Below are 18,512 nucleotides of genomic sequence, written 5' to 3' on the forward strand. Positions count from 1 at the left end.
TTTCATAATTCTGATCGTTGTTTACATTCAGATCTTCCCGAACAGTACCTTCCTGTGCGTAATACTATGTATGCAGGTAATTCTAATACTCAGACTTTCTCCATCATGAGGCTCAATACTACGCAGTATTCTAGAAGTTTTATTCCAGCTGTGACCAAGTTGTGGAATGAGCTTCTTAATCGGGTAGTTGAATCGGCAGAACTTCAAAAGTTCAAACTTGCAGCAAATATTTATTTATTTATTTTTTTTTTTAACAGGCTGACGTAAGTATCTTTATAGTTTATATCTGAAAGATCTGTTTTAATGTTGTTACTGTTCCTATAATATTTCATTTTAATTGTTCATTACTTCTCATATAGTTTATTCATTATATTATTTCCTTTCCTCACTGGGATACTTTTCCCTCTCGGAACCCTTGGGCTTATAGAATCATGCTTTTCCAACTAGGGTTGTAGCTTAGCTAATAATAATAATAATGATAATAATAATAATAATAATAATAATAATAATAATAATAATAATAATAATAACAACGTACGAGTTAAGGGGGATATTTCATAGTAGTAAATCTCGCTTAACTTTACACCATATGTTTGCAAGACTGCTCCATACGTTCAGCTTGGAAAAAATTATCATCATATTATTTGGCAAGAAAGAGAGACACAAAAGACATGGAAATTTACCACCTGATAAATTCACTCTCAGTAATATATGAAATATTAACAAAGATCATATTTGGCAAAATGGAAAGAAAACTAGACTTTAATCAATCAAGAGAGCAGACAAGTTTTACAAGCTGATATTCAACAACTGACCAGGCTGACATGAGTCGTTTTATAGTTTATATATGACATATCTGTTTTTGACATTGTTAATAGTTTATATAGGACATATCTGTTTTGACGTTGTTACTGATTTTAGAATGATTTATTGTTAATTTATTCTCATCATTTATTTTTTTCCTTATTTCCTTTCCTCACTGGGCTATTTTTCCCTATTGGAGCCCTTGGGCTTATAGCATCTTGCTTTTCCAACTAGGGTTGTAGCTTGGCTAATAATAATAATAATAATAATAATAATAATAATAATAATAATAATAATAATATCCATACGATTAACCAGCTTATGGAATAATCAAATGAGTATGACAAACCCCTACGTACGGCATTTATTGACTATGAGAAAGCTTCTGATTCTGTCGAATCTGTGACAGTCATGCAAGACCTTCAACCGACGAGGAATATACAATACATATGTTAGAACAGTGAAAGATTTCTATATGGGTAGTACACCAGTCCTAAGATGCACAAATTCAGTGAGAAAAAATTCCAGTTGAGAAAAGGAGTTAGACAAGGAGACCCCACCTTTCCTATATTATTTATAGCGTACCTAGAAGAAGTTTTTAAGAATTTATATATAGAGAAATGAAGGAATTAGCATTAATGAATACCTATATAACTTAAATTTTTAGATGACTTACTTCTATGTAGTGAGTCATGGAAGGAATTGAAAAGGTGATAGAAGAATTGAATATAAAACAGGAATGTAGGACTGGAAATGACTATGAACAAAACCAAGATAATATTTAATGAAGGTACAGACAACAAAAAAGGGCTAAGCACGAATTAATAGATATACGTAGGACAGACAATAAGTGTTTCCACAGGACATGAGACCGAAATTAAAAGATGGATAAGCATGAGATGAAGATCTTTAGGTAAATAAAAAGATATGAATATTACAATGACACTTTCTCTAAAAAGAAAAGGATTCAAGTAAAGGATATTCTAACCATGTCAAAAAGAAAAGAAATGGGCAATGGGCAGGACATATAACGAGAATGACTAATCAGAGATGGGCACCGAGAAAAACAGAATTAGCCCAGAGAGATCACAAAAGAAGCAGGGAAAGAGAGAGAAGATGATGGATTGACAAAATATGAAAATTTGCTGGTGTAATTGGCATAGAAAGGTCATAAACAAGATTGAGTGAAAGGATATGTCTGAAGCCTTTGTTCGGCAGTGGACTAGTAATTACTGATATATATATATATATATATATATATATATATATATATATATATATATATATATATATATATATATATATATATAAATATATATATATATATATATATATATATATATATATATAAATATATATATATATATATATATATATATATATATATATATATATATATATGTATATATATATATATATACATATATATATATATATATATATATATATATATACATATATATATATATATATATATATATTTATATATATATATATATATATATATATATATATATATATATTTATATATATAAATATATATATATATATATATATATATATATATATATATATATATATATATATATATATATATATATATATATATGAAAAATCATCATCATCTCTTCCTACGCCTATTGCCGCAAAGGACCTCGGATAGATTTCACCAGTAGTATCTTTCATGAGTTTATATATACATATATATATATATATATATATATATATATATATATATATATGTATATATATATATATATATATATATATATATATATATATATGTATATATATACGTATATATATATATATATATATATATATATATATATATATATATATATATATATATATATATATATATATATATATAATCATCATCATTTCCTCCTACGCCTATTGCCGCAAAGGACCTCGGATAGATTTCGTCATTATATATATATATATATATATATATATATATATATATATATATATATATATATATATTTATATATATATATATATATATATATATATATATATATATATATATATATATATATATATATATATATATAGAGGTCCATTTGGGAAATTTAGAAATGGCCACCAAATTATATTCTATTCTTATAAAGCTCAACAACATTCCTGCAAAAGACAATATCGTGAGAACATACAAATGGGAGGAAAATACATTCGATAAAAAACTACAGTACTTTATTATTTTGATGGCAGGATTATTATAGAGAAGGATGCTTTTTAGAACTCATAACAGAAAGAAATAAGAGGAGCCGTTTAAGAGTCACTATCTGTAGAACCTACACGTGTGCTCCACGAAATTCCTGAACATTTAAGTAATGTTTCTCTAAAATGTTATAAATACTGTACCCTATCCAAGAGCATGAAAATCAATAGGTTTTGATTAATTATTAAGGCAATTCACTTTTAAACACATGGTAGCTATTTGATTCATGATTTGTTTTTGGAAGCACACGAACTTATAATAATCATTAAAACATCCACGTTGTTCACCAAATGCCAACAAATCTGTGATAAGCTGATATGCTAGTGGACGTCAGCAAATTCCTGAAACGATTAATTCCATAAAAAAAACTCGAAAGATAGTTGAAATACGCATTTGAATAATTGGAAACTATCATATGATCTGGTATTCTAAGGTAAGCATTGTTATACTGAGAAACAACAACGGGATTTCCAATTAGAGAAGGATGTGACACAGGTATGTCTTAACCTCACGTATCTCGAGTATCACAACATCGCTTCATGAAAATAGTGCAAAACCACAAATATTATACAGTACCTGGAAGGAATACGCTTACGTGCAAGGTATAGAGACAACAATTATTTTGATATTTATATTTTTAGTTGAATATACACTTTTATAAGGACTTGAAGACATTTTAACCCATGGAAACGGCTCAGAAAATCGAATCTTGATCCCAACTAATTCCTCCGGCCGTATCTGTCACACCAACTTACCGGTTTTAGTGGTTAATAATTACTAATAGAGAAGTAATTACTTTACAGGAATTGCGGTTGTAGGAGTCGTTAATTAATTGGAGGCGAGAGGTATTCATGAAAATTAAAACCATGAAGTTAAAGGCCTCGAAAGGGCATCCAGATGGATTGAAAGTGTTGGTTGCTGCAGCCGCTTCCGGGAACAGTGTCTCTCTTATTGAAGAAAAAGGTAGGATTCATATTTTTTTTTATTATTACAGGGAACATTTTACTTTCTTTTTTCCTAAATGTTTTTTTTGTCTGCGTGAAAAAAAATCAAATGCCACGCACTTGTTATAGGCTAAACATATGTGGGACGACGCGACGGCCTTACCAACTCACGTTTTTATTATATTATCATCATCATCATCATCATCATCATCATCATCATCATCATCATCATCATCATCTTCTGTACCTCATATTATTATAATCATATTATTATACTATATAAGTTATTTAGTTTGAAACAATTTTTCAATTTTTCCTTTTTATTATTATCATCATTATTATTATTAAGATTTGGGGCGAAATCGTAGGGGGTGTATGTATGATAGTGGCCACCTGTATGTATGATGATGGCTGACCAAGAATACGGCAGCTTAAGGGGGTCGCAACCCGTTAGGTAAGTAGGTAAGGATATGGCTTGTAGGTTAGGTTAGGGGGAGGAAGTTTAGCTTAGTTGGTGCTTCTTTTTTTTATGCACGCATGAGGAACTGGCCGCTGATATACAAATGCTCCAATAATAGTATAGCTCAAAGTCCCTAATGTAAAAAGTTAGTGGTATTCAGTGTATATTTTCAGTAAGTTTATAGAACAACATTTCTAAGAGTGGAAAAACTTTTACTATAGTAAATGATGTGCTTTCAACGTATTTGACGTTTATTTCCACTCCAAATACGCCATTTGTGTAATAAAACCCACCGCTCTGCCGCATTGGACCCTCCCCTTCCTGAAGGACACAGGTGGGAACCTAGGATTTTGGGTGTGCGAAAACAGGACAAAACGTGATTATTTAACACTTTTGAGATTTGTAAAAGGGTATAGAACCTAACAAACCCACCTAACCTAACGTACTGTACTAGTTTCCAGGTCATAACCCATATCTGGGGGCAAGCCCCCTGGACCCCCTTCCCAGCTTCGCAGGTCACAAAATGTTATTATTTAATACTTTTGAGATTTGTATAAAGGTACAAATCACCTAACCTAAACTATACTGTAGTCTGTTTCATCCTAGCTGGCAATTGGAACCGAACCACAGTTTGAAAGCTCATCGCTGATTGGCTGTTGTGAGTGATACAGTTTAAAGATTCTCAGGTGATAGCTTCACTTCAGCTCTCATTTTAAAATTTATTTTAGACAAAGTGGATAATTTTTCACGGAAATTATAGTCTTTCATCATAATCGATCTATTACCAAAGAGCCAAGTAGATATGACGCGAAATAAGTGAGCCACGGAGGAAAAAATAATAACCTCGTGATGAGTACCTGAATATTTTTATAACGGCGGGTGATCATGTGCGGGCGGGAATCCTGCAGTATTGACAAAACGTCACCAAAATTTGCAACGATATTACGGTACAAAGCCAAATATTTTACCATTATTTTCCTTCCTTGCATTATTTTTTTTAGGTTCATGACATTCAAGAGGATTTTTTTCTACAAAATCCACCTATTTTTATTTTCGTTTGCATAACATTTGTTGGTAAAAAACAGCATATAAAAAAGCTGTTTAAGTTTTTTCAGTGTTCGTTTTTCATATAGTTTTTTGAGATATAGATAAATTTTACAAGGTAACACACATCATCACCCTTTAATCTGTTTATGACCAAAGAACTACGTAGATATTACACAGACTAAGTAAGGTATAGAGTAAAAATGAACATCATGTACTGCGAATAAGTGCAATGTTTTGCTTCGTCATCGGTTGATGGGGGAGGGGGAAGGAGGCCTGAACCAACGGCCAATTAGCTACAAGCTTTTAAACCTTTGTTCGGCTTCAGTTGCCAGCTAGGATGAAACAGACTGGTAGTTCCCAGGTGACAAACTAGAAGTAAATCACACCTGTCTTTTTTTTTTTTTTTTTTTTTTTTTTTTTTTTTTTTTCCCGCACTTGGGACACTTTAACCTTTGAGGGATAGCACTATGAGCTTTTAAAAGATTACAGTATTCGCTACACCAGAATTACTGTGAGACTTGGCCATAGCATCGAAATAGCCAAAAGAATAGCCATTACACTTTGTTACTTTGAGCTCCATAAGGCTCATCCGATACATAACATAGCTACAAAGGAACTGAAGCGTTGTCAGAGAAAACAGGGTGTGTCACAGAACTGCCGACATCACACTCCAGCATACATACCTGCCAAAATAAAGTAAACTTTGTCATATGGTAGGCATGGTAGGAGAATAGCATATGTGCGCAGCAAGTATAAACTCGTCATGGAGCAACAAGGAGGATGGCTTGTGTGCAGGAAGTATAAATTCATTCACACAAGAAACCATGCACAAACAGGAGCAGAAACGTCCACTCGCAAAACACAAACAAAAGATTTAAAATAAACATTTCAGGGGAAGAGGATCCCCATATTTTGTTCGATTTATTATGCGTCACAGAAAATAATATACATTGAAGAAAAGATTAGAATTACCATTATTTATCGATTCGCCAGTAAATTTTCCCCACCCAAAACCCTTGGTTCCCACTGGGTGGCCCCCATTACCATAAAGGTTTAAAGGTCGCTCATGAATGGCAGAGGCAAGGGACAGTGACATTGCCATAGCAAGCAGGACAATGCCCTAGAGACTGACCGTATAGTACAGTATATGATCAGTGCCCAAGCCTCCTCTCCACCCAAACTAGGACCAGGGAAGGCCAGGCAGTGGCTGCTGATGACTCAGCAGATAGACCTATAGGCTCCCCCAAACCCCCCAGCCTTAGCTCACAAAGATGGTAAGGTTGCAGACACTAATGAGTTTGAGCGGGACTCGAACCCCCGACTGGCGATCACGAGGCAGAGACGTTACCAATCAGGCCACAACAACCCCTAGGATATATTGGGGTATATCTTATTAACTATTTATTTACCAGGGAAATAAATGTCATTTTTCAATATTAATCTTACCCGATGATCATGTAGCTGTCAACTCCGTTGCCCGACAGAAATCTACGGTCGGGATACGCCAGCGATCGCTATCCAGGTGGGGGTGTACTCAACAGCGCCATCTGTGAGCAGGTACTCAAGTACTTCTTGTCAACAAGAACTCAATTTTTCCTCTGTCGTGCCGCCGGCAAGACCTACTTGGATACGCTGTTGCTTTTGGAGTCTTTGTTCACGATTTGGTGATGTATTTGCTCTAAAGTTTAGCCTTCGCTGTTCAGGAAGCTTTATCCTTAGCTTAGCAAGCTTTTGGAATTAATTTGATTTATTGGTTAACGAACTTTGCTTAATTTTGGAATTCCCCCTTGACTACTTCTAAATTCAAGATGTCTGACCAGTCCCAAGTTCCTAAATACAGGCAGTGTAGTGTTAGGACTTGTACTAGGCGTCTTCCGAAGGCCTCTATAGATCCTCACACCATATGTTCCAATTGTAGGGGTAAATCCTGTCAATTGAAAGATCGATGTGGGGAATGTGCTGGGCTTTCGGAATTCGATTTTAACGAATTCCTTAGATATGCACGTAGGTTAGAGAAGGAGAGAGATAGGAGGAGTTCTTCTCGCTCTGTGGATTTTTCCTCTCCCCATGCCCCTCAACCTTTTCCTTCCCCTGTGGTGGTGACTCCCGAACCTGCTACGAGTGCTCAGCCTGCAATGGCTGATATGTTGCGTGCCATTCAGGCTCTCGGTGAGAAGGTGGAGTCATTGGTTATTGACCGTAATCAGCTCTTGGCAGATGTCAGAGAGCTGAAAGCGAAGAGTGCAGTGGGAAGTGTTAGTGCTAGTGATGTGCATAGTGTCAGTGTCAGTGTTGCGCATGAGGGTACATCTGTGCGTGCCAGTCGTCCTCCCAGTCCGGGACCTCTTGCAAGCTCCCAAGCCCAGGGGAGAAGCAATGTCGAAGGACCAAAGGGTTCGGCAGGCCTTGATCGGCGCACGGATGTATCCTCAGTGGTTGCGGACGTATCTGTTAAGGATCGTCCCATCCACATACAGACGAATGAGCCCTTACATTCCTCGTCTGTGGAAGAAGTTTCCAGGAGGAAACGGTGGACCAAGGTCTCACGACCGCTCAAACGTAAGGTCCCTTCCGAGCTAGTCCAACGGCCCAGGTGTAGCCACTGGGTCAGTTCGGACTCGCCGCAGTCATCTGATGACTGCACACCTCCCAAGAGAGGTAGAGTGGTCCCTCAACAGGCTACTGCTCCGTCTGTTGTTGCTCCAACCACAGTAGACCTTAAGTGGTCCATGCTGCAGACTATGCAGTCTCAGCTTGCGGCATTCATGCAGGAGTATCATGCCGAGAAAGTTAACACCTCTCCTGTTAACCTACAACCCGCAGAGGTTGTGCGCTCAGCAGATACTGCGGCTGCCTGCTCCCACACTCCACCTGTGAGAGCTCCTCCACCGATGCGCAGCCCTCCCTGCCAGACGCATGTTCTTGCTGCACCATCTGCTAACATGCGTGAGCTGCCGCATCAGGAGTTGCCGGGTTCCAACACTATGCGGCATTCTCCTCAGCCCATGCAGCATGCTCTGCATACCTTACAGCATGCTCTGCATACCTTACAGCATGCTCTGCATACCTTACAGCATGCTCCGCATACCATGCAGCATGAGCCGCATACCTTACAGCATGCTCTGCATACCATACCGCATGCTCCTCAGCCCACCGCAGCCCCTCCCACACACCAGCCCTCTGCTTTTGTTGTTGCCAGCTCGCAGACCGACCAGCAGAGGCATGATGTTGGATCCGCAGGTACGCATGCACCCGTTCTGCCGGATTCAGCCGTTCAGCTTGCTGCTCTGCCTTTGCCACTCACAACTCAACTTTCGGATGATGATGTATCGGATGATGAAGCTGCACATCTGGATGAACCTCACTCTGATATTGAAGGACACAAGTCTTCGCCACCCTCCTTAGACTTTCGCAAAGTCCTTGCCTTGTTCAGGGACTTGTATCCTGAGCATTTTGTGTCTGCAACCCCTCGTTCTCCTCCCTCCGAGTTTGCTCTGGGCATGCAGTCTGCTGCGCCTGCCTTCACCAAGCTTGTTCTCGCCAGATCATCTAGGAGAGCTTTGAGGGTTATGGGGGACTGGTTGCATTCCAAGAAGCAACTGGGAAGGACCTCTTTTGTCTTTCCTCCTCCCAAGCTTGCTTCTAAGTCGAGCGTCTGGTATGCCACGGGAGAGGAACCCGGCTTGGGGGTTCCTGCCTCTGCCCAGGCCGACTTCTCAAGTCTGGTTGACTCTCCCCGCAGGTTGGCTATGAGACGTTCGAAGATCTGCTGGTCCTTTTCCGATTTAGATCATCTGTTGAAGGGAGTCTTTCGTGCCTTCGAGATATTCAACTTCCTCGATTGGTGTTTGGGAGCCTTAAGCAGGAAGACTTCCCCTTCAGATAAGGACTCGGCCATGCTGATCATGTCTAGCATGGACAAGGCAATTCGGGATGGGTCTGGTGAACTTGCGGCTTCATATGTATCAGGAGTCCTTAAGAAGAGAGAACATCTTTGCTCCTTCTTATCTGCTGGTATCACTCCTTGCCAGAAGTCAGAGTTGTTGTTTGCTCCTCTCTCCAAGTGTCTGTTTCCGGAGGAGTTGATTAAGGGGATGGCTGCCTCACTTATCCAGAAGGATACTCATGATCTGATGGCTTCTTCTGCACGTAAGGCTAAAACCTTACCTTCCGTGCCTAGACCCTTCCGCCCTGCAGCAGTTGACACACCTGCTTCTAGGTTCATCCCGCCCTTTCGTGGCAGAACCTCCAGCAGAGGAGGTACCCGTGCAGACAGTCACCGTGGCAAATCCAAGAAGGGTTCCAAGTCCGCAAAAGGCAAGTTTTGACTGCCTTCCTCTCCAGACAGCAGTAGGAGCCAGACTCAAGACCTTCTGGCAAGCTTGGGAGAGCAGGGGTGCAGACGCTCAGTCTGTGAAGTGGCTAAGGGAGGGATACAGAATTCCGTTCTGCCGCAATCCCCCTCTAGCTACATCTCCCATCAACCTCTCTCCCAACTACAAGGAGAAGGACAAGAGGCTAGCGTTGCAACAAGAGGTGTCGCTCTTGCTACAAAAGGAAGCGGTGGTCATAGTCCGGGATCATCAATCCCCGGGCTTTTACAACCGTCTCTTCCTGGTAGCCAAGAAGACAGGAGGTTGGAGACCGGTGCTGGACGTCAGTGCTCTCAATGCTTTTGTCACCAAGCAGACGTTCACGATGGAGACGACGAAGTCGGTCCTAGCAGCGGTCAGGCAGGAGGACTGGATGGTCTCGTTAGACCTGAAAGACGCATACTTTCACGTCCCCATCCATCCAGACTCCCAACCTTTCCTAAGATTCGTCTTTGGAAAGATTGTGTACCAGTTCCAAGCCCTGTGCTTTGGCCTAAGCACGGCACCTCTTGTGTTTACCAGACTGATGAGGAATATTGCGAAATTCCTTCACTTGGCAGACATCAGAGCCTCCCTCTATTTAGACGACTGGCTTTTAAGAGCTCCCACAAGTCGTCGCTGTCTGGAGAATCTCAGATGGACTATGGATCTGACCAAGGAACTGGGCCTCCTGGTCAATTTAGAGAAGTCCCAGCTCGTCCCATCCCAGACCATTGTCTACCTGGGTATGGAGATTCAGAGTCGAGCTTTTCGGGCTTTTCCGTCGGCCCCAAGGATCAACCAAGCCCTAGAATGCATCCAGAGCATGCTGAGAAGGAACCGATGCTCAGTCAGGCAGTGGATGAATCTAACAGGGACACTTTCATCGCTGGCCCTGTTCATCGAGTTAGGGAGACTCCACCTCCGCCCCCTTCAGTATCATCTAGCTGCTCACTGGATAAAGGACATGACGCTAGAGACGGTCTCAGTTCCTGTTTCCGAAGAGATGAGGTCTACTCTAACGTGGTGGAAGAACAGCATTCTTCTCAAGGAAGGTCTACCATTGGCTGTTCAGACCCCCGACCACCGTCTCTTCTCGGACGCATCAGACACGGGCTGGGGTGCGACACTGGACGGACAGGAATGCTCGGGAACATGGAATCAGGAGCAAAGGACACTTCACATCAATTGCAAGGAGTTGTTGGCGGTTCATCTGGCCTTGATAAACTTCAAGTCCCTCCAGCTAAACAAGGTGGTGGAGGTGAACTCCGACAACACCACAGCCTTGGCTTACATCTCCAAGCAGGGAGGGACTCATTCGAGGAAGTTGTTCGAGATCGCAAGGGACCTCCTCATTTGGTCAAAAGATCGAAAGCTCACGCTGGTAACGAGGTTCATTCAGGGCGATATGAATGTCATGGCAGATCGCCTCAGCCGGAAGGGTCAGGTCATCCCCACAGAGTGGACCCTTCACAAGAATGTTTGCAGCAGACTTTGGGCCCTGTGGGGTCAGCCAACCATAGATCTGTTCGCTACCTCGATGACCAAGAGGCTCCCGTTGTATTGTTCTCCGATTCCAGACCCAGCAGCAGTTCACGTGGATGCCTTTCTGCTGGATTGGTCCCATCTCGACCTGTATGCATTCCCGCCGTTCAAGATTGTCAACAGGGTACTTCAGAAGTTCGCCTCTCACAAAGGGACACGGCTGACGTTGGTTGCTCCCCTCTGGCCCGCGAGAGAATGGTTCACAGAGGTACTGCAATGGCTGGTCGACGTTCCCAGGACTCTTCCTCTAAGAGTGGACCTTCTGCGTCAACCTCACGTAAAGAAGGTACACCCAAACCTCCACGCTCTTCGTCTGACTGCCTTCAGACTATCGAAAGACTCTCAAGAGCTAGAGGCTTTTCGAAGGAGGCAGCCAGAGCGATTGCCAGAGCAAGGAGGACATCCACTCTCAGAGTCTATCAGTCTAAATGGGAAGTCTTCCGAAGCTGGTGCAAGGCCAATGCAGTTTCCTCAACCAGTACCACTGTAACCCAGATTGCTGACTTCCTGTTACATCTAAGGAACGTAAGATCCCTATCAGCTCCTACGATCAAGGGTTACAGAAGTATGTTGGCAGCGGTTTTCCACCACAGAAGCTTGGATCTTTCCACCAACAAAGATCTACAGGACCTCCTTAGGTCTTTTGAGACCTCAAAGGAACGTCGGTTGTCCACTCCAGGCTGGAATCTAGACGTGGTCCTAAGGTTCCTTATGTCATCAAGATTTGAACCGCTCCAATCAGCCTCTTTTAAGGACCTCACATTAAAAACTCTTTTCCTCGTGTGCTTAGCAACAGCTAAAAGAGTAAGTGAGATCCACGCCTTCAGCAGGAACATAGGTTTCACATCTGAAACGGCTACATGTTCCTTGCAGCTCGGTTTTTTGGCTAAAAACGAGCTTCCTTCCCGTCCTTGGCCTAAGTCGTTCGAGATCCCAAGCCTGTCCAACTTGGTGGGGAACGAACTGGAGAGAGTACTTTGCCCAGTTAGAGCTCTTAGGTACTATCTAAGAAGGTCAAAACCATTACGAGGACAATCAGAAGCCTTATGGTGTGCTATCAAGAAGCCTTCTCTACCAATGTCTAAGAACGCAGTTTCTTACTACATCAGGCTTCTGATTAGAGAAGCACATTCTCATCTGAAGGAAGAAGACCTTGCTTTGCTGAAGGTAAGGACACATGAAGTGAGAGCTGTGGCTACTTCAGTGGCCTTCAAACAGAACCGTTCTCTGCAGAGTGTTATGGATGCAACCTATTGGAGAAGCAAGTCAGTGTTCGCATCATTCTATCTCAAAGATGTCCAGTCTCTTTACGAGAACTGCTACACCCTGGGACCATTCGTAGCAGCGAGTGCAGTAGTAGGTGAGGGCTCAGCCACTACATTCCCATAATCCCATAACCTTTTTAACCTTTCTCTTGAATACTTTTTATTGTTGTTCTTTGGGTTGTACGGTCGGCTAAGAAGCCTTCCGCATCCTGGTTGATTTGGCGGGTGGTCAATTCTTTCTTGAGAAGCGCCTAGGTTAGAGGTTGTGATGAGGTCCTTTAGTATGGGTTGCAGCCCTTTATACTTCAGCACCTAAGAGTCGTTCAGCATCCTAAGAGGACCGCTAGGCTCAGTAAGGAAGACGTACTTAATAAAGGCAGAGTAATGGTTCAAGTCGACTTCCTTACCAGGTACTTATTTATTTTATGTTTGTTATTTTGAATAACTAATAAAATGAAATACGGGATACTTAGCTTCTTTTTTAACATGTATGCTGGTCTCCACCCACCACCCTGGGTGTGAATCAGCTACATGATCATCGGGTAAGATTAATATTGAAAAATGTTATTTTCATTAGTAAAATAAATTTTTGAATATACTTACCCGATGATCATGAATTAAAGAACCCGCCCTTCCTCCCCATAGAGAACCAGTGGACCGAGGAGAAAATTGAGTTCTTGTTGACAAGAAGTACTTGAGTACCTGCTCACAGATGGCGCTGTTGAGTACACCCCCACCTGGATAGCGATCGCTGGCGTATCCCGACCGTAGATTTCTGTCGGGCAACGGAGTTGACAGCTACATGATCATCGGGTAAGTATATTCAAAAATTTATTTTACTAATGAAAATAACATTTTCAAAGAAAACACATGTTTTTCAATATATACCCCATTTTTTTTTTCATTTGTAAATTTTGTCCTGTGTATTTATATGATAATACCATGTTTTCAGGTAATTTGAACAATTTTGATAAATTGGTTTGATTGTAGTATCTACAATATTAGGGCATTGGAATTCACATTATCTAATAGATCCCTTCAAATGCACTAAATTGAAGTACATATCCTATTGTCGGCAGCTGCTATAAAAGTAGTTGCGGAGGAGCCTTTACAGATCGATGGACCAGGTCTTCCGTTTACATAAACGGGAATTATCATTCCATATTTTGGTGAAATTATAGAATGGCAAAATGAACAAATTGTAGAAAATAAGACTGGTTTTTAATGTTTTTTTGTGGTGTTTTGAACATTTTTCATAATGATTTCTGGCAGAAAAAAATAGTTTTAGAGTTAAGGTGGGTTAATTGCCATAACTGAAAAGCTATGGCTTTGTGCTAGATATCATCATCAATCAGTTTGAAACACCTTAAAATATGTGTAATTGTCTTGACATTTAAATTAACTTTTTTAAATTTTGTTGTTTTAACGAGTCATTGTAATAAAGAAAAGTTACTATTACCAAAACCAAGTAATAGTAATGAAGCACAGTCAAAACAGTGGAGCTTTTGTTTGCCAGGACTTCTGGATGCATAAAAAACAGGATTTTTCAATCCCATTTATCTTAATATAATCGACATCAATGACCATTGATGTTGTGTGACCAGATAATTGGCAATCACTCATTCTTTCATTCATGAGTATAAATTCCAACAGGCAGTCTGTTTGAAGCAATTTTCCCCAATCATCTTACAACAAGGAAGAAAATGGACAAGTGTCTATCAAATCCATTGCTTCATATGAGGAAGGGTAGGATACTTACGATGCAGTGAACAAGGATCTTCTGTGACCTAGTACAAAGTTCCTTCTAACTAGTTCCAGCCCAGGCCATAACAGTTACTACATCCCTATAACTAGTTGATTAGGAGGTTATGAGAGTCATCTCTTTTACTCTCAGTATGGGACCAGGTAGAATTTTTTATTCCAAAGGGAATAGGTCTATCCAGTCTTGCTCATTAAGGACTGCCTCCCACTAAGGAGTAAGTTTGCTTAATTAAAGAATGAAAGGTCTTTATTAGTGTAGGAACAAAGAAAATTTCAAAATAATACCTACCCCTCCCCAATTAATCTCCCCTCCTAGTCCTGAGGCAGGTCAAAAGTGGCTGAACTGATTCAGGCTGGTGGGTGAATTTGTCCTTTTCATCCATGTTGTAACTCAACCACCTTGGTCCTATTAGTGACTCAACAACTGCTCCATCTAATGCCAGAAAATACTCCTAATTAAAAGGACTCAGGTTTGTATATCTATGAAAAATACAAAATCATAAGATTTGCTATTTTGTGTTATTGAATATTGTTACATATATAAAGATTTTGATATGCTCATTAGATTACTTGCTGTACTTTCTTATTCCAGCACTTGCAGCTCCAGTGATTTTAGAAGTAACCGAAGGGAATACTGTTGCTCATCTTCATGCTAACAGTGCAGTCCTTTATTTACTACAAGCATCCAATCTCGGCAGTAATGACATTGAGGAACTGCTACAGTGGGAAGCCACTGAGCTTAAGGTTTGTATGGTGCTTACACAAACTGTACAAGATTTAGAAATACTTTTCCTGCTATTTTGGTGAGAAATACGTGGCAGTTTTGTTCTTAAAAAAAAGCAAACTATCATCTTTTATATTACAGTATTACTATTATTAGCTAAGCTACATTTTTAGTTAGAATAGCATGAGGCCATAAGCCCAATGGCTCCAACAGGGAACAGCTGTTGAAGGTACTGCCAATTCACCTTCTGTAACCCTTCACTTTTTCAATATTAATCTTACCCGATAATCATGTAGCTGTCAACTCCGTTGCCCGACAGAATTCTATGGAAGGGATACGCCACCGATCGCTATACAAGAGGGGGGTGTACTCACAAGCGCCACCTGTGGCCAGGTACTGCAGTACTTCTTGTTGACACCACCTCAATTTTTCCTCTGTCGTGCCTCCGGCTAGACCTACATGGATACGCTGTTGATTCTGGAGTTTTTGCTCACGATTTGGTGATGTATTTGCTCTAGATTTTAGCTTTCGCTATTCAGGAAGTTTTATTATTAGCTTAGCTAGCTTTTGGAATTAATTTGATTAATTATGGTGACGAAGAGAGTATGAACTCTCTTTCACTTTTAAATGGCCGACCCTTCCCTTAGACGGAAGTGTTGGTGTCTAAGAGAGTATAGACTCTCTTTCTTAATTTTGCTTTACAAAAGTTATAGATTTATTTTATATCTCTCCGCCTTTTATAGGCCTCTTCGATTAACTTCCTTTTTTATAAACTTATTAAAATTAATTTTTATATTTGTTTATATTCGACCTTTCCTAATAGTAGGCGGTCTTTTCTTGTAACGAAGTTAATTAACATTGAGCCCGTCATTTCGGTTTTACCTGTTAACATATTATGCTATTTTAATGTTTTTGAAAGAATTTCTTTGATAGTCTCGTACTGTTTTCAAAGTTGAACTAACGTTTTGTTTTGTCTCTGCAGTTGTTGACGTTCAGAACGTTCAACTTGCGCTCTATCGTTACGATAGAGAGAGAATTTTCACGGTGTCACGTTGCAGTAAGAGTAAACCGTTTCTAGCGTTTTGTTCATTCTTTCTTAGCTTAATGGTTTTAATTCTAATAAAGGAACTTTTTATTTGGGAAATCTTTCAGTTTTTTTCCTTTAACAATAATATGTTTTAACGATATATATGATTGGGCTCTTCTCTCAGGTTCTAAGTCAAGAGAGAGAGAGAGAGAGAGATAGAGACGGAGGGAGAGAGAGGAGGATAAACGTTTCGTTCAAGCGAGTAACGTTGTTATCGTTTTTGCTCTTCTCCCTAGTCTCTTTAGGGGAAGAAGGTAAACGTTTCTAGAGTTTTATTCTTGTTCTCAAGCTTTATGCGGTGAGAGATTTTAAACGTAGTTTATTTGATCTAGTGTTTAGTCTCTTTCCAGCCACTGAATTATTTATCTTTCATTAGATTTTTCTGTTACATTGTAATTCTGTTTTCGCAATTATTAACTTTTAAGGAAGGATAGAATTGCGTGTTTCAGGTACAAACCACTTAAAGTTTCGAGTTCAGTGAAATAAGTGCAAACAGAAAATCAAAAGTGATAAGTGATAAGCGCAAAGTGTTACAGTGTTGCGTTCGAGGGTTCGTCTGTTCGTGCCAGTTGTTCGCCTAGTCTGGGACCTCTTACAAGCTCCCAAGCCCAGGGGAGAAGTAATGTCGAAGGACTTATGGGTTCAGCAGGCCTTGATCGACGAACAGACGTTTTCCCTCCGTGGTTTCGGGTGTATCTACACACGTTGCCGACGTGATCACCCCACCCACACAAAGACGAGAGAGCCCTTTCTTTCCTCGTCTGCGGTAGAGGTTTCTCGCAGAAACCATGGACCAATCTTGCAGCTTTTAAGTGCAAGTCGGTCCCTTCCGCACAAGTCCAACTCCTAGGTGTAGCCATTAGCCCTGGGTCAGTTCGGACTTGCTGCAGTACGACAACTGCACACCTCCCAGAGAGGCAAGGTGGTATCGCAACAGGCAGTAGCTCCGTCTGTTGCCGCACCAGCTGTTTTAGACCCTCAGTCTCAACGGACAGTAGCTCCGTTTGTTGTTGTCTTTCTTAAACTCTAGTGGTCTTTGCTGCAGTCAATGCAGTCTCAGCTTGCGGTGTTGATGCAGGAGTTTCAGGCAGAGGAGGTTAATACACCTCCTCCTGCGAACGCTCCTCCTCCTCTGCGCAGTACAATCTGCCAGACGTATGAGGTTGAGGTTCCTCAGGCTACCTCCATGCGTGAGCTGCCGCGTTGGGAGTTGCCAGTTACCAGCGTTGTGCAGCAACCTCCACCTTCCTTGAGGCAGGAATCTCTTACCACGCTACAACCTCCTCAACAATGGGGACAGGAGTCTTATGCCTTACAACCTCCTCTTCCTTTGAGGCAAGAGTTTCTTGCAGTAAGACCATCCTCGAGGCAAGAGTTTCTTGCAGTAAGACCATCCTCGAGGCAGCAACCTCTTGAGGTACGACAACCTCTACCATCCTTGAGGCAGCCACCTCAGCTCTCGCAGCTACAACCTCAACTCTCGAGGCAAGCTCCTCAAGAACCTCAACTCGTGAGACAGGAGTCGCGTTCTGCGCAGCCGCCACCTCAACTCTCGCAGCTCACACCTCAAGAACCTCAACTCGTGAGTCAAGAGCCTCTCTCTGCGCAGCCACCTCAACCCTTGAGGCAAGCGCAACTCTTGAGGCAGGAACCTCATGCTATGAGTCAGCCACCTCAACGCATGCATCTGCCACTTTCTCCTCAGCTTGAGCCTCTTCCCATTCAACTTTGAAATAACAAATGACAATAATAACACCTCATTACTTTCATAACTTGCATTTGCAAAACATATACATGTATGCCTACACAAACATTATGATAATGGAGGTTATTCGTATTACTTAAAAAAAAAAAAAAAAAAAAAAAAAAAATATATATGTATTCCTTGCAATATATTTTTAACAAAATCGCAAATATATGGCAAAAATATCTTCAAAACAAAAAGGAATCATGAGTTATGAATATAATGTAAATATTATGTTGATATTAAAACCCCATGCAAGCATGCATGAAGTAATGCAGTGTTGCCAACAGGGCGAGTTTCCCTTTCCTGAGGTGTAGTAGATTATAGTACGTATATTTAGTGCAGCTTAATTCTACGATTATCATGCCGGCTATCAAATTCATCAACAAAACAGTCTAAATCAATTCCCTCGGCACGTGCACTTTCAATGGACAGTAATGCGATATTACTCAATCCAGCACTGGTCATGGAATTTCTGAGAAATGTTACACGCCATGCAACATGCTCTGCTTACCTTACAGCATGCTCTACATACAGCATGCTCTGCATACA

General features: G+C 40.6%; 1 protein-coding gene across 2 annotated transcripts in view; it reads left to right on the forward strand.

The window, feature by feature from the left end:
- LOC137616603 (methionine--tRNA ligase, cytoplasmic-like) overlaps positions 1-18,512 on the forward strand; it is a 76,349-nt gene that overhangs the window by 36,245 nt on the left and 21,592 nt on the right. Inside the window, exons 1-3 of one of the 2 annotated variants that reach the window (XM_068346496.1) lie at positions 3,508-3,633; positions 3,835-3,994; positions 14,998-15,149. In XM_068346496.1, coding sequence (XP_068202597.1) covers positions 3,883-3,994; positions 14,998-15,149 — 264 coding nt within the window. In that variant the 5' untranslated portion in view covers positions 3,508-3,633; positions 3,835-3,882. Of the gene's footprint in view, positions 1-3,507; positions 3,634-3,834; positions 3,995-14,997; positions 15,150-18,512 lie in introns of those variants that run through there. The other variant, XM_068346497.1, reaches the window with a different exon arrangement.

This window comes from Palaemon carinicauda, chromosome 22 (genome assembly GCF_036898095.1).
Source record: "Palaemon carinicauda isolate YSFRI2023 chromosome 22, ASM3689809v2, whole genome shotgun sequence".
Lineage (NCBI taxonomy): Eukaryota > Metazoa > Arthropoda > Malacostraca > Decapoda > Palaemonidae > Palaemon > Palaemon carinicauda.